A 22163-nucleotide genomic window follows, 5' to 3' on the forward strand; every position below is an offset into this window, starting at 1 on the left:
TTTTGTATATTACAATTTAAATTGCAGAAAAAAATAATGTTTCATAGACACATAAGTAGTGAGTGTGTGTGATTTCTCTATGTCCACGAGGTCTCGCCGCGTCAATTTTCTCCTTGGGGCGAACCCGTCCGCTTACTTAAATAAACAGCTTTTATCGTTGAATGGTTTCATGATTTATTTCATGAAAATCTGCTCTCATAAAAAAGTTAGTTTTACAGACATTCAATAGGTGTCTCGCTCTCTCTGAAGATCAATCTATGAATCGTTACAAATTTATTTCCTTTATTTTTTTAGTTTGATTTGATACAATATGATTTCACTAAAAATCAATTTCTACCCATTCCTATTTTCATTTCCACATTACGAAGTTTCACTTCTTCCACGCGGAGGGACTCCACGCAATATTTTTGCATGCAATTAAAAACAATTTTTTAATGATGCCAAAGAAGTATAACTTCTCATGCGCGTACCTTAGTACACGCACCCATTTTTTTTTATTTAATTTATTCTATATTTTTTTTTCCTCCCTACCTAGGGCACTCATAATTCTTTTAAATTTCACGTGTATGTTTTCAATGTCATTCGAGTACAATTTTTTTTTTGTCAAATTGGTCATTATTTATACTTTGTTTCATTTTGGAAACATACGTATTTTAGTTATTATGACAAATAAATAAAATTAGTTTCACTAACATTCTTCGGTTTTTATTGTGTTGATAGTTTCAAGTTTAATATTATGTAGGTACATAAATTCTTAAACTTATAAATTTCTTCGAAATTTATTCATTATATTTGTGAATATTGTTATTTTTTTTACAGTACCTACTTATTTGCAAGGAGTTTGGTTTAGTGTTTATAATTTATCTGCTGAGCGTCAAGAGTCTTAGGGCTGCTGAGACCGAAGACCAGAAATATTTATCAATTATGTAATATATTGTTGAAAAATTTGAATTTTACTATTTCAGGTAGGTTGATTTTTTTTATTAATTAGAATAGTTACGTGTAATTGCCATCTTCCTTTATTTCATATTAAACATTATGTTTGGTTGAGTGTGAGATAATTTTATTTATGTATGTTTTAATTTCATTTATTTTCTTTATATATATATTCTTACCTACCTACTTCTATTAAATTTCAGGCGGATGTTAACATTGTCATTCCAGTTGTATAAATTTTTTTGTCAAATTAGTTGTTATTTATACTTTTTGTTTCTTTTTGGACTATGTTTTTTTTTTTTACTTAATTAAAAGATTGGTGGTGTGTACAGGGAGTGATATCTCTATTAATTTCTATACTCCTTTGGATAAACGGAATATTGCCACCACAGTTTTACATATAAACAAATCCTACAAATGTTTTAAACACTATGACAAATAAAAAATAGTTTCACAAACAACCTTAGTTTTTTTTTTGGTGTGTATAGTTTGAAGTTTAATATTATGTATGTACGTAAATTCTTAAACATACAGTTATTTATTAATTTATTTAGATAATTATTAATAGGTAGGTAATAAGCTTTCTATTTGTCAATATTGTTATTATGGTAGATAGGAGTACAGTTAATGCCTACATTCTTATATTCCTTTATATCTCTTTCGATTTGGAGTGTTTCCGAGCCATTTGGGGTCCTCAACATCACCCCCCCCCCCAGGTGATTAAAGCCCCAAAATTTCGAAAGTTTAAAAATTTTTAAAAATCTATCTCTTTCGATTTTAAGTGTTTTCGAGCCATTCAGGGTCCTCGAACCCCCCGCCCCCCTCTGGGAACAAAGCCCCAAAATGTCGACAATTTCAGGAATTTCAAATATCTATTCTTTCGAGATGGAGTGTTCCAAACCATTCGAGGTCCTGAACATCCACTTTCCGCAAGAGTGAAAGCACCAAAATTTCGAAATAGAATATATATAATTGGATGTTGGCATGTATGACGTCGATAAACTCTTACACCGTTTGACCGATCGCCGTGAAAGTTGGCACATCGAAGTGTTTTTATCATGGAGAAGATTTTTATACTAACCATTTTTTTGTAACTCGCCGCTAGATGGCGCTGTAGCGCATCAACTTCTAAACCTTTCAACCGATCGCCATGGGTAAACAGAAAACCATAGGTCACAGATACACAAACAGTAATTATGTGTCACTTTTTTAATGTCCACCACACTGGACATATCGCTATCCATTTTGCTGTAACTCGCGGACAATATATCACCCGGTGTTCAGCCCGGGCAAAGTCGGGTACTGCAGCTAGTTATTTAATAATTCTAATAATATCTGTAACCATAAAAAATGTAAGTTTCAGTGTAAACAATGACATAAATTTTGTTAAAATAATTTAGTGTTTTTAAATTTAAATTTTTTTGTTTAATTTTCTTCCTTATGAAATGAAAAATAGATAAGTGTGATTCCATAAAGGTAAAATATAAATTCGAAAACTCTGAAACAGTTTTAAAAACAGATAGTTTATCTATACTAAATTTAAATTCAAAAATTACCATTCTTAATAAGTTATGTTATGAAATAAATATTTAATGCCTCTGACAAATTTGTTTTGTATATTTATTCTGTAAAAATATTTGGAATTAATCACTTTCTTTCAATAGTATTATTTGAGTAATACTTAGAAAATGCGCGAGCGAAGTCGCGGGTTATTATCTAGAAATTTATAATCTATAAAGCGAATAAATTATACATTCGGGTACATAAACCTCACGTACAAAAATTCTCTTGAAAAAGTTATAAAAACCATTTCTATTCCTAATTTCCACAGTTAATATTTTTTTTATAATGACGGAATGGTATTCAGTATCAATCACGAAAGATTTAATGTTGTCTTTTTTTTTGTATGTAAACCTTTTTTAATCCTATGAAATCTTTGTATTTTACGCGCATCGCAAAAAAAATTCCCTCATAGTTTTCATGAAGCACCTAAAGAAGTAAAACTTGAATAACTTGTATGTTTATAAGCCGGGCAGTGTGAACAGTAGTGCGATTTAAGAGCGAGACGGACTGCAGCTACGTACGATCTAAGAACGAGACGGACAGCAGCCACGTACGATCTAAGAACGAGGCGGAGTGTAGCCACGAGCTATCTAAGAGCAAGACGGACAGCAGCCACGTGCGATCTAAGAGCGAGATGGAGTGTAGCCATGTGTGATCTAAGAGCGAGACGGACTGTAGCCACGGGCGATCCAAGAGCGAGACGGACTGTAGCCATGGGCGATCCAAGAGCGAGACGGAGTGTAGCCACGAGCTATCTAAGAGTGAGACGGCTTGTAGCCACGGGCGATCCAAGAGCGAGACGGACTGTAGCCACGGGCGATCCAAGAGCGAGACGGACTGTAGCCACGAGCTATCTAAGAGTGAGACGGCTTGTAGCCACGGGCGATCCAAGAGCGAGACGGACTGCAGCCACTGCAGAAGAAGGGGTGTTGGCGGAATGCGATCGGGAGCGAGCGAGGCGGAAGTCCGGCCCGCGCCGAGGATCGGTGAGGTCCTGTGTTGCATCACGGCCGGGGCAGCCCGGCGCCCCGCAGCTGACGGCTGGGTCCTGCTCCCCCTCTCCCCCCGCAGGCGCCCTCTATAACAGGAGCGGGCCGCGGCGGCGCGGGCAGTCCGCGCGGAGCTGCGAGCCTGGACCATGTCTGCCGCCGGCCTGGCGCCTCTGCTCGCGCTGCTGGCGCTGCTGGCGCTGTGCGCCGCCGTCATCCGCCGTGAGTACCCCGGCCCCCGGCACCGTAGTGCATTCATCTGTAGCACTACAAAACAGTGTTCGCAGTAATACTGGGTTCGGATTATTACCCGGCCATTTATGCTTTGTGTCGTCCCAGTACCTCAAATATGTATAAAGTTATTTGTGAACCGTTCCCCTAATTGGCTTTCCAGAATTAACTGCGCACATTAATAAGCATAGTAAAAAAAATAAAGTCCAATTGTTTTTTTTTAATAATCGATCGTCTTGCATGAATGCAACATCAATAAAAATTTTAAATTATTCGCCAAATCGAATATATTCAACGGTTGTGGCGTTATTTTGTTGTATCGTGATTATTACGTGTGCAGTGAATACTGGAAAGCTTTTCTTGAAACGGTTTTCAAGAAAACTTTAGCTATTAGAAGTACCAGTAGGTACGTACAACACAATGCATATATTTCCGGGTAGGATGTTCAAACCCAGTATTAGTGCGAAAAGTATTTTGTAGTGATTCGGTTTTTTTCATGTAAATGTACACATTAAAAAAATATCTGCTATTTTACGTGAATATTTCTGTTCCATTTACAAATGACATTTGCAGTGAGAGCCGTGTGCGCGTGGGGAATGAGTCAGTTGAGTGTGTCGGCGTCCCTGACTGGTCTGGAGAGAGTCGCGTGCTCCTCCAGACGCCAAGAGAAACCATCGCGTTTCTGCGGCAGCACGCGAGGACCGACCTCGAGTCCCAAAACGTAACACGTCCACGTCGTTATCGCGGTCGATCTTCCTTGCAGCCAATCTCGGGGTGTAGACAGAGGCGAGGACGCCATCACCAGAGTGTGACGGTGACCGTGTTGCTCGGAGGGTAACGTCTAAGTGCGACGCTGAAGCAGGAGTCGCGTGTTACTCGCCGGAAACACAGGTGGCAGCAGCAGTAGCAGTGCTTGCATTGTACATAGCACACCTGCTGACACTTGAACACTTGCGTACTTCCGCACTCGTATGCATGTCGCATGTGCACACTCTAATACACGTGTTTCAAATAGTTCTGTGCCCTGAAAATCACCTACATTTCTCTCTAACGCGCGTGTTGGCCAAACTACCTGCTGTATTTTATTTTATCTGTAGACTGTAGGTAGGAGCGTACGCAAAATTTCATTCTGTGAAAATAAAAAAATAAGGGGGAGGGGATAGAACCACTTATCCCGCTGTTTTCTTTCAGATTCTTTTCAAGGGTATTTGGTGGAAATTATGGGTTTTTTGTGTCTTGTAAGATATCCTCTTTTCCCGTGCTGACTCACCACCGCTCTTCTTGCACACGCCCTCGACTGTGCTCGTATAAAACTAATACAGAGTGAGACTGAATTTCACTGACAAACTTAGGCTGCAGGTTCGTCACGAAGAAGTAAGTTGAAACCATCTGTACGACTTACGGTCTCAAGTTCTTCCCTTTGAAGTTGGTGCTGAACAACATTTTTATTGTAAAATATATATATAAATATATTGTAAGTATTTAAGATAAAATACTGAGCGTCAGAATTTTGTTTACTATCGCGCATTTTGTGAAAGTAGAACATTTTCACGTATTTTGTGTAACGTGTTACTACCCCCAATTATTTATATAAAATATTTTTTTTTCTACGGCGGTGTTTGAAGATCTTCATTAAGTGAAACACAATATAGAGGTTCAGTGTTTCATCTCAAATACTTTGTCGGTTATTTACGATCAAACTGTTGATAAGCCCCAATTTTAAGGGCGTGCGCCGGGCTCGGGAGAAGCACTTTTGAGACCGTAATTCGAGCAGATGTTTCCTACTTATTGAAGTCGTGGCGAACCTGCGCCTGAGGTTCGGACCCACGCTGTATCCGCGGCGGGCCGGGACGACTCCTGCGCTTGCCCGCGGGGAGGAGGGGGGATCTCGTGGAGGTCGCCGTCGCAGAGGGAAGCGGTCCCGACCTGCGCCGCGCCGACGGCTCTGGTCCCCGGTCCGTGGAGGGACTGGCCAGGGGCGATAGGTGCGACTCTCGCTGGTGCTGCTGGCGCGGCGTCGCCTCTCTGAACCGGCGCGCAGTCTTCTCGGCGTGCACCGGGTCCCCAAGCCAAACGTATTGCTAGGGGCAGGCTTTTTTCGCGAATAAATCTGAACGCTCACACCAGCGGTTTCTTCCTTGTGATTGACGGACGTCTACGAGAGAAGTAGTTGCCTTATTTGGCCTAGCCACTCAGGAAGTGTTTGCTTCCGCAATGACTCGCTGTGACTGGTGTTGTTAACAATCGATATTGACCTGAAAGAAACTCACCCGATCACGAGACCCAGACGATGCTACTAAAGTGTTTTAACTTTCTGCTAGTCTCTGAATCTTTTCGCGAAATATGCATGTCCCTACTTATTGCTCATTATATTAATAGGTAATAGGAAACATAAACATCTTTGGCCGAGGTCGCAGATCATTATATATTTATGTATGCAAATATTCAAGTACGCAAAAGTGCAAGTATTTTAGTGTGTAAGTATGCACCTCTGAAGGTTTGTTGGAAGGAGGCATATTTTCAACTACTTATTTGGTTGAGATCAACAGTTTCTGAAGAAGACGAAGAACAAGGTAGCAAGACAAATGATTATGTGAGATTGAATCTGGAGCTGATGATGAAGGTCCCGGTTGGGGTTCGGTGAGATCAGTTGGAGTGAGAGCTGCAGAATACGTTGCGGTCCAATCATAATGGTCGGTGTGAGAGACGATGAACTTCTCTGTTCTGGCCGACTGTCAGGAGAGAGCGATGGGAGGTCCAGGTGGCAGTTCAGTGAGCTCAGCTGGAGGAAGAGGTAATGCAAGTTCCCGATTTGGAAACTATGCAGTTGAAAACATTCAAATTTGAAGAGGGCATCGGTATTGCAGTCTGGCATTGATCCTCTGATGTTACTGGATTAGGCTCATCATCAGTAGTCTTTGGCTCTCGAAAGTGCTCAGAAGGAATGAAATCCAAATTCGAGAACACGCCTCGGTTCAAAGGCCAAAGTTCCGTACATGCAAAAGTTGACTGTGCCAAATTCATTCTACAGATTGAAGTGTAGGCAGTGTTAACCAGACCATTAAAATCTGTCTGAGCAATATACTTGCTCATCCGTACACTAGAAGTTTGATTGAATGTTCCTTTGAAATGCCGCATATCCACCCGATCTTATGGTTGCAACTTATATGTAGTGTGTTGTGGAAGGCTTATCACGTGAAGGTGAACTTTCTTAGTAAATTTAGTAAACATGATAACATCGCGATCCTTGTGGCTGCTGTGCCCGTCAAGAATAAGGAGAACTGGTTCTTCCTTAGTGAGACGAGTTCTCTCAACAAACAATTCCAACCATTTCAAGAACACTTTAGCAGTGATCCAACCACTTTCCTCAGCTGCAAAAATACTTCCTGGAGGAGCATATTTTTACAGAACAGCATCAACTCGTTGTTTACCAAATACCGTACACCGAGACCTAAGATGTTTAAATAAGACAAATCCGTTTCAGCTCCACCTATATGCGCTGGTAGAGTTTAAAGTAATATTTATTTTAAGCTTCTGGGATATTCTAGAAAATTCTGGAACATTTTAGAAAATTCTGAAGATTTCAATAGATTTTATATGGAAACCACTCTGTGTTCCTGCATATTGCAAAAGTATACATAAATTTATTTTGCATATTTCAGGCACTCAAAATGTTACTAATATTTTATATTAAACGCATCCAGCAATGTTATGAAATACTACTCTTTTTTAATAACTTTAAACTGATGGAATTTTTTTTTCTATTTAAAAATTTTACATCTGTGGTCCTGTTTTGCCTATTAACGAACTGGACCTATTCGTTAATATTGTTCGTAGGCTTTCACAGCCATTGTCTGAAGTAGCTTGGCTTCTGGGTTGTAGCCGCGTACTTTGCGAATAATTCACCATGATTACCGGTGAATTATTCGCCAAGGACGAGGCTACAGCCCAGAAGCCAAGCTACTTTGGACCTCTTCGTGTCCATAAGAAATGATACAGATGTATTGATGTTATATATGTAAACGTTTGGGTTGACGATGGTTGTAATGTCAATGGACCATGTAATTAAAAGCTAGGTACGAATATCCAGGGAGTCACACCGTGGTAGCGGCGGCAAAAAGGCTGTCGTTGCTTCGACACCCACCTGAAATGCGTGTGTCGCCGACATCGCTAAACTGCTCTCGAGCCTGTCGCGACACGGGTGATTCAGGCCAGGGACAGGCAAGGCGTTCCCGACCAGCAACGCGCGGTATGGAATTACGCTGGTTTGCATACGAGCGAGCACTTGCCTGTAGACGCTGCGGCGTCCAAACACGTGACACACAGCACGCGCGTTGAATCGTTCCTCCGTCTGTGTGCACGAGCCGACAGCGAGAGCTTTATTTGTGGGCACATAACGGTATTTTAGTACAAATTGAAAATCTAAACTATTAATCGATGCCATCATTGGACCTTTAACTTCAACACTCGTCTTACACACGAAACTATCCCTTACAAACCCTAGGAGGGATTAGCGCTTTGGCAGGATGTTGTGTTGGAACTTGCACAGTGTCACCTTTTAAACTATGAAATTTTGTGCTGATATGTATTATCAACCATCCTCGAACTAAATTTTTATTAGCTAATACATTCTTTTAAGTACATGTTTGCCAATATTAAGGAAACCGTTAATTCTACACTGTTCCCCATCATATTTCAACTTAAATCCTGTTCATCTTTGATGGAAGGGCTCTATTCAATGTTCCATTATGCGATATGATATGTCTATTTTTAGGGTTCCCATACAACCTAATTTTTTTTCTTTACGCATTATCGAACACTGCCCCATAGATCATCACTTCAACTTAGTTCAATGAAACAGATGGCTAAGTTGTCATAGAGCCTAATTATAAATGGTTTGTTAACTGAAGAATTTTGTCATGATTATTTCGTGCAGTACACCTAGCATTCTGTTGATAATTTTTATCACAGTTGTACAAAGGTTCCTTCAGATATACTTGTTGGCTTTCCAGATATTCTGTATATTACTCAAATTTCATACGGATGTAAATGAGTAAGCATTACGGGTAAGCGGTAGCAACTAAAAGACGCCATATTTGTTGCTACGGAATTTTTTATTGCACATTTGACCCCGACAAGGCATATTAGATAGTATAATGGAATTTTTGAATCTCCCAATGGCTGGCTGTAAGAAATAGTATTCTCTGTGAAATCATCGGGGGTTGAGAAGTCAATACAATTCTTAGAAAAACTACTATTATTTATAGTTTTTTTTAAGGTCAAATACATATTCATGTGTTTTCTTACCGTAACAGAGGAAAGTCTTGCATAAAATGTTTTTAAAAAATTTTTATATGGCCTGAAGACGGTAGAATGCGTGTTGCTGTCTTTAAGCTTCTGTCTCTCCTACTTAAGTCATAATTTTATTTCACAACTGGAGGGCTTAAGATAACTAATATTGAGCAGTAAATAATTTATATGCCTACTCAGTGGCTCACGATAAAACCAATGACCCTTTTCTTTGCATGCATCTTGACTCCTTGGTCAAAGATCCTGGCGTGCGGAACAGAAGAAAGTTTTCATAATACAGTGGTCCTACGACATTGTTGACATAATGCTGCCAACGGCCTCCTCAAAGCAAACTGTTTGCGTTCTGCTGAAGAAATCGTCGTGAACACCGCGCTGTTGACTCTTGCTAGTCACTGTGTGATTGAGTTATGTAAAAACCACTGTCAACCATGTCAAGGTATACCGTTCATTAGCAAACCCAAACCGAAATGACATTTTTTTCACTTCCACAGATAAATGATCTTTGCTAAGCGCCTCACAGAGAACATGCGTTATTGTGTAGAATCATTTTCTCATGCTGGCGGTCACAAATTTTTCCTCTCTTTGATCCTGCTCAATTCATTGCTGCTGCACAGCAGACTCTACAGTAAGGACCGCTTAAAGAATGAACTGTTTGCAATAGATGAAATATTGTGCAATTTGTGCTGCCAATTGCAATAAGTGAAATTTAAAATATTACACTAGTAAAACAATTGCCATTAATATTCTACAGCTTACGTAAATATAGAATATGTAACACGATAAATACTGATTGACTAAAATTTCAATAAAAAATGATAGGCCTATTCATTAACCGGGGGTAAAATTCTTTTTTTTTTTTTTGCATGCTTTGAATTTTAATTGGAGCATAGTTAAACCTTTAGATATTGTCAAAATGAAACATTATAATTGGAAGTAATTTATTTTTATTTGTGCTTAACTTAATTCAATTACTTCAATTTTTTTTTTTTTATTTATTTCTGCTGTATGTTATATCCACAACTGAACTTTCTAAGATTTGTTTAAATTCATCAAATTTATAGACGCAGTTTCGCTGTACGTATCACCATCAAGTTTCCAGCTGACGGTATTAGTACCTACGCTTCACAGCAGAGCAAACCGCTCGGTGAATGTCATCCTAATATAAAGGCTTTTTTAGCGTATCAGCTCCATGCTTTTTCACATAGAGACCAGTCGCAACAAGAACAGAATGGTCCATCCACAAAATACTGTGATTTCTTTCTCTCTGCATCTTTCTCGATTCGTTGCTACCCCGCTCAGCGCTCTCTCTCTCTCTCTCTCTATATATATATATATATATATATATATATATATATACACATACATACTCTAGTCAGGTGCATGTCCATTTTCTGCATTGCAAGTGAGGCAGTGAATACTAGTAAGTAGGGTTGACCGAAGAGGGATAAGGAAAGCTGTCTTATAGTATGTCTTGTTTAACTCGTCTCAAATTTTATAAACTCAAAATTAGTACCAGTGGTACCCATTTACCAGATATCACTTACAAAACACCATATGGTGTTTCATTGTGAACACTGAAAATCACTTAAATGTTGTTTACAAACACTATTGTGGCAAAAGGCTACATAGGTCAGTGGCAATTCTTTGGAGAACTGTCAGGTTTGTGACAAGTTAAATGACACAGGCTATATAAATAAGGCTGTCTGTAAGTCACTAAGGTACACGTTAGAAGAAACCTATAGCTCGTCGTGTCAGACCGCGCCTTAAGGAGGAGTATCCTAAACTATTTTGCTTATAATATATCGTACTTTTGTACATTATTTATCAAAAAATTATGAAATAACCACATTTTAATTGTTTTTAAAAGTTCCTTTTAATAACAAATTCCTTATTTATGGTTTTTGTGAACTTAACGGTAAATTTTTATGTAATTCCAAGCATGTACTGAAAGCACGAAATCATGTGGTACACAGTTATGGATTAACCTCTCGTGTGTAGCCTTCATCATGAAACCTTTTATTTTTAGTGTACTACTCATAAAGTATATAAAAATTAGGTTTACCAAAAACCATTTTTATTGATTTAAGAATGATTTACTAATAATAAACAGTTTTAAGACGAAGGCTACATACAATTCCAAACTGTATAGGTACCACATGGTTTCATGCTTTCAGAACATGCTAGGATTTAAGTCAAATTTGCCTTAACGTTCATAAAACCATCAAATAATGACTTTTTCGGTAGAAAAAGTCTTTTATAAACAATAAAATGTGGTTTTGTTATAAATTTATTTAAAATAATGTGAAAGAACACGAAATGCAGTGTCCATAAAAGAATGTCCAAGTTTCCATGGTATATTACAACAATTTAATCAAGACTATTTACAACAAATCATACATCAAATTGAAGGTAAACTAATCTTATTTTTTGTTTACAAATGTTCAATATCTACACCTTAAGTTATACAGCACACATCCAACCTAAAGTCTAATTCTTCCCACACGTTGGTTAACAAATCCGGAGTAATGGAGGAAATAGCCTCTTCAATTCTGTGTCTCAACTCGGGAAAAAAATCATCGGGAAGTAGTGGAACGTAGAAACGATCTTTTATAAAGCCCCAAAGGAAAAAAAAATCGCATGACATTATGTCGGGTGAACGTGGAGGCCAGCGAAAAAAGAGCTCTGCCATCTCAATGTGCCTACGCCATCGGCGGATGATTTTGCCACATTGTAGGGGGGAAAGGGGGTTGTCACAATTGAACTTTAAACGAAACGCAAGTTGAACTGAAATTGCAGAACACAAATCGCTTGATGCTCAGGAGTCGCCATTTTTGCGTAAGTGGCGCTGAAAGGGAGAAGGAATAAAACAAAGCACTAGGTACTCTCGCATGCACTTATCCAAAACTGTTTTGAGTTACCTACTCTTTAATCGTGACCTTGAACCAACACTTTACAACGCTTGTAGTTGATACTTTTAAACTAGGGCATTATTTTCTTTAATACGTGCTGTAGTCAGGGCCGGCGCAGCACGACACATAACAGCTGATATAATATGTTTAACGATTATTGAAACTAGATGAAAATGGATTTTTGTAAAAGTTTGGAATGTTTATATTGATATAAGTAATTATTTAAAGACCACGGTGACCTTTTTATGATTTGTAATAAGTAAAAAAGTAAAAAAAAACCACAAGTCTGCTTACATTTGATTGTTGACAAAATCTTAGGCTTACGTGATGTATTTTGAGGCAAGGCAAATTTTTTGGGGGGTGTCCGGCCGGTGAGGAGGGGGGGGGGGGCATTAAGGTTTATCGCCTAGGGCGCCAATTTACCTTGCACCGGCCCTGGCTGTAGTAGAAGCAAAATAATTGAGGATAATCCCCTGCAGACGCGAGGCCCATGAGAGAGACGCGCGGCAAGTGTGACGTGGCGCGGTGCAGGAACTGTGGCTCCCGTGACGCACACTCTGTATACGGAGCAGGGTGACTCCTCCGCCCGCGATGGCGCGAAATGGCGGCCTCGGCCCACGCGCCGTCGGGCCCCCCCCCAAGGTCGCGCACGTAACGGACACGTAACACGACACCCGCTTTCACCGTCCTCCGCGTCGCCGGACGAGCGACCGAGGTTCGCCTCTCGGTCCAAATCACGCGACGACCCACCGAATGTTTGATGTAGGCCTACTTAGAACCCACCGGCTTATTTCGTGCGGACAGAAAGAAAATTTAATATCGTTATTTTGGACATCCGCCGCTGCTGGTTTGTGATAACAAAAACTCGAAGAACGGACAAGGGAAAGATGAATGAACGATCACAAAATAAAACCAGCCAAAATGAGAATTCCGTATGGAAGGGATCAATCAAAAACAATGTGTCAGCACAGACCAAAGCACTGGGCTGACAGTCGTTACAGACAAACCACAACTTTGGACAACACACTGCGACAGACAGAGGAACCCCAACGATGACACTGGTCAACAACGCACATGCTAACTCAGCGATGAAATTAAACAGGTATTCTGACAACACAACGACGACAGCGCAGATGAACACAGTAGAGTTCCCGAGCATAGGCGTGCCTACAGGGGGGGGCCAGGTGGGCCATGGCCCCCCTAATGTAATCACTCAGATCGGCATTTTCTCTAATGCGTTCGTTAATATTCGTATATTCCTGGCACTGTGACACTCAAACTGTGTTTCAGTGTTGCAGCGTGCTAATTAGCAATATTTTTAAACATTTTATCGTTCTGGAAATACAGCCGCCTTAGTTTATTTAAAACACGAGGTCCCTTAAAATGGCCAAGCAAAAAAAAAAAAGAGGTTTGTTAAAGTTCTGTTGTCTGAATTGCTGTGTTTGCATTCACTAAAAAGAAGTTCTTTCCAAGGTAGATCTGGACCAAGCTATTGGAAAATTCGAGACGGAAAAAATGTGTAAGTAGTACCTACCCTTTAAACATTATCTATGGAAAAAAAAAAAACATTTTCAAGATTGTTAAAATTATACGGATTTAAATATTAACTAGTTAACATATCTCGTTGATACTGCACAAAAATATAAACACGGCAATGAGTGAATGTATTTAAGCTATTTAACATTCTAAATTCAGCTTATGATTTAAAAATTTAGCAGGGCCCCCCCTAATGGAAATGTCTGGGCACGCCTATGTTCCCGAGACAGAACAAACAGTAGCTACTTTTTTCTTGTCTTTGTAAGCCTACTGTTTTTAACCCCCGGCTCAAAAAGAGTGGTGTTATTAGTTTTAAGCCCGTATTTCTGTGTATCTATCTGTGACATCAAAGGTCCCAAACGAATATACCGATTTAAATCTGGTTATTTTATTTCAAGGCTATTAGCTATGTTTAATGAAAATCTGTTCATTCGTTTGAAAATCCTCAGCTCTTTTATACAATTTTGCGTTTGTTAGCATGGAGCTAGAAAGTCTAATCTCTATGTTTCAGTACAGACACACACAATAAAAAAATCATTTCGGCAAAGCCTGCAGGCGTAGGTAGATTTCGAAGTATATTTTTCTTCTGGAAATGTTTTGAAAACTTCTATAAACTCCTGGAACATTTTAAGAAGTTAATACAGCCTACATAACGTCCCATATGTTCGCCAATATTTAAAAAATATATATATCGATTTCATTTGTTCTCATATTCCATACAGCGACAATACTTCGATTTTTTATTTTAACTTAATGCATCCAGCATTTAATGTCTTAACTAATTTCGTATAATGCCTACTAAGATGTTATGCAATTACAATGAAATGCTTAGAGATATTACTATAGGACTATAAATATTTTTAATAGTAAAAATACTTACACCAAGACCAAGACAACAAATAATTCAAATTATCGCAAAAAAATAATTATAAACTACAACAAAAAATCACGTTTGATAAAATATATCTATAAAAAATTCAATATTTACTGTGTAAAAATTACAAAGGATGTTTTTTTTTTTGAGCGCTTAGTAGGTAACTGTTTGCACAAAGGTTGGGATAAAATGTCGATCATGGCGTGTCTAAGTTGAAAGGATTATAACTTTTGATACTATAGTTTAAAAGGCTTGAAATAAAACTTAAACTAAACAATTTTTAAAAATTACAAAACAAAAATTAAAAAGCAAGAATTTAAATTTGTTTAATAATTTTCAAACAATTGTTGATCTTTAAAGGCGTCGGAGGACCGCTAAGTAAACAAAATAGGTAGTTAAAACTAGAGAAATTAAAACAGAATCAGTAGGTAACAAAACAATAATACCAAATCTTTAAGTGTGTGTCAATTCAAACAAGACAAACCCAAAGTCTGTAATCCCAAATATGGTCATATCTATTTAGCTTTACATTATAATCAGAGACCCGGAAATTTCGTGAATTCTTTAGGCGTCAGGCTCAAATCCAAAGCCTTATATTCGCTCTCCCAACATTCGCTTTTACGTTGTTCTTGTTAGTTGACACTATCTGATTCTCTTACTCTCTATCCTAGTCGGGCATCGTTGGCTCGTGATCTTAGAGGGGCGTGTCCAAATAACTGCGGTCCAATCATGAACACAGTTCAAGAGTATACAGATTTGCATTCTAGCTTACGACCAAATGAATGCGCGAAATTTCCGTACCTCTAACTATAAATAGAATATAATAGTTATATATTAACACATTTTCGTATAATAAAGATCGCATGCTTTCACGGCCATTTTCTGCATTTTATTGGCTTCTGGGTGTAGGGCCGTGTCAGTTAATTGTCTTGAGACGTTTCGGCAGTCATTGCAGCTGCCATTAACCGGTATACTTAGTAGACTAAGTCTTAGTAGACTAAATCTACCTGATGATGGCAGCTGCAATGACTGCCGAAACGTCGCGAGACAATTACCTGACACGACCTACATCCAGAAGCCAAGAAAATGCAAAAATACGTATAGTTTAGTGGTGGTAGTAGTTTATCTCAGTAAGTGCTCAGCTGTCGGGGGGGGGGGGGGGCCGAGACGGTGTTGCAGACGCAGTGGGCGTGGCTGAGCGAGCTGGGGTGAAGGGGGAGTGACGTCACCTAGTGAGCGACCCCAACGAGGGCAGACGCGTGAAGCAGACGTCACATGACGGTTGTGTCTATTTATCTAATTATTCCTGAGTCAATACACACATTATTAAAGACGGGTTTAGTTAGCATGTTGGATTGGACACTTGCCTAAAGATTTGGAATAGTTGTTTGGTTAGCGGTCCCCGACGCCGGATCCAAAATCATTTGAAAATTAATAATTGGATTTCATTTTGGACTTTTTATAGAGTTTTTTTTTTGTTTGTGTCGGTGGATTTTTATACATATGACTTTTTTTTTTCTACGGAATTTTCTGCGCTCGGCTGATTTTGACTGGTTTCTTTGTGTTAGTACATTCATCTTTCTTTGTCCAGTCTTTGGGTTTGATGCTATGACATACAGTGGAAACAAGCAATGGCGTGTGTTCAAACTGATGATTCAAATCAAACTTCCCCATTGCACGAATCATTGAAAGAACGTAAAAATAATATATCACAGCTTCAGCTGAACTATATATGAGTGACATATATATGTGTGTGTATATATATATATATATATATATATATATAGTTTCACTATCATGCCACTTTATGAATGCAGTTCAAGTCATGTAACTCGTCTCAAATTTTACAGTTATCAAAAGTAGTACCAGTGATCTGCGTATCCTTCTGCAACTCTTATTTCAACCGCGCTATGCGATGCTTTGCAGGTGACAGTTGAATAAATTGGTTTTACTGTTACTGCTTTTGAGAGCTGTCGCAGGGAGAGGATAATTAATTTTTTTTGGGGGGGGGGGGATATAGCCCCCTCCAAATACAAAAAAAAATGTATCACTCCCACCAACCAACGCGGATCCAGAATGATGGTATGGGGAGGGCCGAATTAATTTTTCTGCTACAATTTTAGTACATTTATTATTTAAATATATAGTACATTATATTTGTGGTTCAATGTTCAGTTAAATAATACTTAAGTAAGTTCGGTAAACTATATTAAGTAATTAGGAGAAAATTTGAAAATTATGCATTGTCAGGAAGGGGAGATATGCCGCTATACCCTCCTTCCAACCACCATTCAGGATCCGCCACTGCCGCCAACAGAAGGAAAGAATTAGAAAGCAAACAGCGGGCGGGCAAGGTGGTTCTGTCCCCTCCTGCGTCGCGCGGGGACCGCAGCTCGCTTGCGCTGTCTCGGCGGCCGGGGAGATCCGGATCACGGCGGGGCGAGGGTGACCTGGGTCGGGCGTCGGGTGGCGACACCTCTTGCCCGCGCGTGACTAAGCCCGGGCGCGGCGGCCTTGCGCGGCTCGCGAGCCGGAGCGACGAGCACACTCGTCAGCAGTGATTACTACACTCCCAGGTCACTCTCTCTCTCTCTCTCTCTCTCTCTCTCTCTCTCTCTCTCTGAAACCGGTCACTAATGATTCCCGCACTACCAACCACACAGCATCAGTGGCGGATCCAGGATTTTGGTTTGGGAGGGGCTTGACCCAGCTGAGGCTAGGCTTTATCAAGGCAAACACTAAAACCTTAGTGGACCCAGAGGCTTTTGGAGGGGGCTTGAGCCCCTTAGCCCCTCCCCGCCCCCCTCTGGATCCGCTACTGCACAGCATGAAACCAAGGAAATTTAGTTCTGTCCCGAATGATATCAGAATCTAGGGTATTTTCAGAATTATTTGGTTTCTGTATCTAGATCTCCTTAATACATTTATACGTTTTTATGATCAAATATCATCTAATTTGTATTTTCGTTTCTTGATAGCCGTGACATAAAAATTAGGGATTTTTCATGAGATTTTTTTTTTTTTTTTGAGACGGAAGGTGGTGTTCGTTTGTGTTCTAGAACCAAATCTTTGGCTCCTAAATTCGCGATATTAACTTACACAAATGCCCATGTAATGAAATACACACAAAGTGACTTTATTTCAAGTGGTTAGCTCCAAAAAACACCTCAAATGCGCAAACAGGACTCTACCACTGACCAGTGACGAACGGTTGAATTCGTCCGGTTCGGGTTTGCCAAAAACTTTTGACGGACGTACGGAGATGGAAAAAAAAAAAATTTTTTCTGGACGTTTGCTTGACGGACGGACGGATGGATTGGACGGGGGCGACGGGCTTTTTAATTTTCATGTTGAACCGTGCTGAGACTGTTTACACGTTGTTGCAATCAAGAGCGCCACAACAGGGGGGGGGGGGGAGCAAGGGTATTTTGCCCCCTCCCCCCCCCCCCCGCCCTTTGAAACCTTGAAGTGGGGGAAAACGGGGGCAAAAGAAGTGCTGTGTAATCAATTTTTAGATAATAAAACTGCTTAAATAGCACCATTTTCCACCTTGAAATACAAATTTTCCCGGGGGAGGACCTTCGGATCCCCCGCTTCAATAGGAGGATCGATGATTCTTCATAAAAAGGTATATTCCCCCCCCCCCTTTGGAAATGTAGTTGTTGCGCCCCTGGTTGCAATAGTTTGGTTCGGCGTGTGTTGCAGCGACCAGGCCGAGCCTCAGCTTCACGGACACGGAGCTGTGCCTGGGGTGCATCTGCGAGGCGACGTCCAACTGCAACCTGACGGTGGGCTGCGTGCGGGGGCTGTGCGGCCCGCTGCTGATAGCGCGCGACTACTGGCTGCAGGCCGGGTCCCCCACCGTGGGCGCAGCGCGTCGGCGCGGCGGCTCAGGTGCGTGGTCCTTCCTCCGCTGTCCCCGTTCATCGCCTTGTCCCTCCCGCGATCCCGCCAAACAAGCACTTGGAAGTAACCCAGTAGCCTATCATCCTTTTCACGTCCACACATAAACTCTATTTCGAGGTGGGAGCCACTCCGCGGCCTGGAACTCTTCGCGGGCCCCTTGGTTCGATGCTCGGCTCCGGCACACGGACCACGAGGCCCGCAAAAGCTGTGATGACAATACAGTTAGCGGCACACTGCCTCGCAGTGTTGTCTGATCAAGCGAACAGTCTGAGCCACTCAGCCCTGCCCTGCTCTGCTCTGCGGCCACTATAGACCCAACCTTGACATCCCCGGACACGAGACACGAGTGAAATTTCTTTGGGCGAGATAAAATTTCAAGGCCGAATTTCGCAGAGCTTCTTTCTGAATCATTAATTAAAGTCCACAACTCGCAGAGCTTCTTTCTGAATCAAAAATTAAAGTCACCAGTTCGTCAAGTGCAAGTCTCAAACCTGTAGTCACATATGGTCTCCATCTTAATTATTAAGTGACATCACCAGGCCACTTGACATCTAAGACTCCCACCAGGAAACCCCTCACCAACAGGTTCTTTCTTGATCCACTTTTAAATCACCAGCTCACACAAAATGAAGTCTCTTCTTACCAGCAGCTGCTACTGTCACTCCAGGGATCCCTCTTTTTAAAGGTTCCTTCTGTCTCAAACTCTGATTCCCCAATACAATAATATTATACACAAACTGATGACTTGGCACTACTTCATACTTGGTACCTGGGTAGTATGCAACCAGTAGGCCTTCTAGAAGGGTAGGTCGAGCAGTAGTCTCCGATGATATCAATCATCCTTATCTAAAGTTTGCACTTTGAGACTACCAAAATGAGGCCTTTGCTCTTCTCTCACTTCCACTCTTCCTCTACCCGACTACTGCTGCAGCTATGATTTACTGGCCTTCTCTCGGCGCTCAACGAAATGCCACGTGGCCAATTGCCATCATGTTGCACCAAAACCTTCAAGGACTCTCTCCTTCCAGCTTAACGATCGGATAAATTTTCCTTCCAAATGCTTATTTGTTTGGCCATCCAAGAGGACTAAGTCAGCTGAGCCTACATGGGAGAAGCTGTTAGCAAACTCTCTGAGAGGAGGCAGTTAATAACTGTCTGAATCATTAAGGAAAGAAGGGAAGTTGGAACTATTCGGCCGCTCAAAACTCGTCCTCTGCGCAATGTCACCATGGTTAACTAGCTCTAGTAACATGTTTATGCTTAGTTTCTTTTCTCCTATTAACTACTTTGCATTATGTAATAATAAATAACACAAGAAACTTACATTGCAACTTTTTTCCTTCATTATTTAACTAGAATTAGTAGAATGATTTTAATTTGTTTGCATGTTTGTCAACAATTCTGTTTATTAAATGAGGGAAAAATTTTGCAGTAGTCTCAATTCTTGCTTGGAATCATGATGCATTCTCCAATTTTCACCTCAATGACTTCCTTTGCCATTATGTCCACGAGGCATAGATAACGGTTGCCATGAGGGAAAGTGTGAACATTGAAAAGCACACATGTGCACATTATTTCACATCATGCCAGTCAGCACAGATACAAAATGTTGTGTGCAAGCACGGGAACAGTAAGTAGTGGCGTAGCAGGCGGGTGGCAGGGATGGCCCCCGCCAGAGGCGCCGGAGCAGGAGGGGGCGCCGCCGCGACGGTTTCGCGGTTACTGAACCCTCCCCCCTCTCTTTTAATCCAAGAGGGGGCGCCATTTTAAAATTCGGCCAGGGGCGCCAGTCACCTTAGCTACGCCACTGACAGTAAACTGGCTTGCCAGCCACAGGCGTCCCAGGTACTGACTGATAACTTTGATGAAGATTGAGCTTGGTAACTTAATTCTTAAAAATGTCTGAAATCACTTTAATTTGTTCACAAAACTCACATGCTCAATTCAGACTGTAACATTAACTTACGTGGTAGTCCAGCTTCATTAAGTTTTTTTTTTTTTTTTTGCAGATTATGAGAAGTGTGTTCAAGACCCAACATGTGCTGCTACAACAGTTAAAAACTACATTGGTCGCTATGCACAGGTAAGGATAATTATTTTCAAGGAACTAAGAGATTTAGATTGTCACAGGGAAATATTATTAAAAAGGGTATAAATGTATGTGTTTACAGGCCCAGTGCTTAATTGTTTTTTAACTTACTATGCAGTAATATTCTTCAGTAGGATTTTTCTTAAGAGGATTTTACTAACATGATTCATAGTGACTAATAAGACTACTAACTTTCTTGTACTGGGTTTCTACACTATAAATAGCCCTTAGCTTTTCAAACTAACATCTCATGTTAAGGCTGTCTCTGGCTGGATCCAATCCTTGATAGGCCTATCAATTTTTGAAACAGGTTTTTTTTTTTTTTTTTTTTTTTTGCAAATTTATTTGTGTCACTTTTTTTAGTATTTTAATACCCAATACACCCAGTCAAGACTTCTACATAGGTACAGTGAATAATGGCTGGGCCTCTATTTCACCCCCACTAGATAATGCCAACCTATAAAAAAAACTGAAGGAATTAATTTTTGTGTGTTTTTCATACAGTTCTTTACAAAAAAATTGAACATTGTATGTTAAGTGTTTTAGATTTTCCACTATTCCTGAACCCAACATGTGAACTTTTGAGAGTGACTGTCACATAAATTGAAGTGCATTTGATATATGAACCGAGTTTTGAAATAAAAAGAATCTGTAGAAGTAATCTATCCATATTAGATATATGCAAACCTCTCAACTGCCATTGAATTATGTCAGTCAGTTACCACAGTGTGTGCTGTGAAATATAATTTTCTTAAAGAAATGAGTTCAAATGATGATCTTATATTTTTCTTGTTCATCTTTCCACTACTTTACCAGCAATTTTTAATATTTGTGGCATAATTTTGTAGTGTTCTATTTTTGCTATGCATTTTTTGTAAATATTAAAAAATTAATATACTTGGTTACTATTGAATTTTGTTAAATATTTACAACAGTATTTTCTTCATTCAACAGAATTGATAAAATAGTAATTAATATTTTTGTCCTTTTGTTATGAAGGAGTTTACATCTGAGAGAGAAGAAAATTGGTTGTTAGAAGTAAAAGTACCTTTTTTTTTGACTAGGACTTAGCAAACAGTTTGTTATAGGAGGTTTTTGTCATAAATAAATTCACTATGTAGTGGTCTTATTGCACATGACTATGACTTGCTCCATGTTCCTCGCTTGTGCTCCACAGGACTGCAATCAAGATGGCCGGTTCGACTGTGACGATGTCGCCCGCATCCATTACCTCGGAGGAACACAGTGTTACTTAAGGATAGAGCACACAGGTTACTACCGCGTGTTCAAGCAGTGCATGGACAATGTACGACAGTTCATCACTTATGACCCTTCCTTTACGTTGTAAATTATAAATAAAATATTGTTACAAAATTCATTTGTTTTGTGTGAACCATGCACTTCCAAAAAATATGATAGTAATCCATGGCCATTAATATATTTTGCCAATATTCACAAAATAACCATCACTGAAAATTCATAAATTAAAACCCCATAAATTACAAATGCAAAGTTTTAAAAGTGCCTAGAAATTACATAGGGGTTAAAGTGCTAATTTTTTTTGTTTATTACAAATATATGGTTATAATGTAATACAAAGTTGATTTTTGTTTTAAGAGTAAACAATTAAATGTAGTGAAGGATGGTTTGTACAAATTACAATAATGTAAAGGAACAATGTGAAATATCAGTTAAAATAATAGTAATGCCACTTCTTTGGTTCAGTGTAGGTTGGGGAAAAATCTTGGATATTGTGAATTCTTCAATGTCTTTTTTTGGTAATTTCTAAACCCTTGCTTTATTCTTCTGTCTTAAATCAT

General features: G+C 39.8%; 1 protein-coding gene across 1 annotated transcript; it reads left to right on the forward strand.

The window, feature by feature from the left end:
- The first annotated feature begins 3616 nt into the window (after nucleotides 1-3616).
- On the forward strand, nucleotides 3617-21717 carry LOC134534431 (invertebrate-type lysozyme 3-like). Its single transcript, XM_063372897.1, has 4 exons — nucleotides 3617-3710; nucleotides 18054-18242; nucleotides 20264-20337; nucleotides 21521-21717. Exons 1-4 carry the CDS (start codon nucleotides 3638-3640, stop codon nucleotides 21689-21691), a joined length of 507 nt encoding a protein of 168 aa, XP_063228967.1. The 5' UTR covers nucleotides 3617-3637; the 3' UTR covers nucleotides 21692-21717.
- The last annotated feature ends 446 nt before the right edge of the window (nucleotides 21718-22163 follow it).

Source organism: Bacillus rossius, chromosome 7, assembly GCF_032445375.1.
Source record: "Bacillus rossius redtenbacheri isolate Brsri chromosome 7, Brsri_v3, whole genome shotgun sequence".
Taxonomy (NCBI): Eukaryota; Metazoa; Arthropoda; class Insecta; order Phasmatodea; family Bacillidae; genus Bacillus; species Bacillus rossius.

Coding starts and splice junctions, on each gene's coding strand:
- LOC134534431 (XM_063372897.1), top strand. CDS start 3,638: ATGTCTGCCGCCGGCCTGGCGCCTCTGCTCGCGCTGCTGGCGCTGCTG. Junction 18,243..20,263: donor GCGTCGGCGCGGCGGCTCAG/GTGCGTGGTCCT, acceptor TTTTTTTTGCAG/ATTATGAGAAGTGTGTTCAA. Junction 20,338..21,520: donor ACATTGGTCGCTATGCACAG/GTAAGGATAATT, acceptor TGTGCTCCACAG/GACTGCAATCAAGATGGCCG.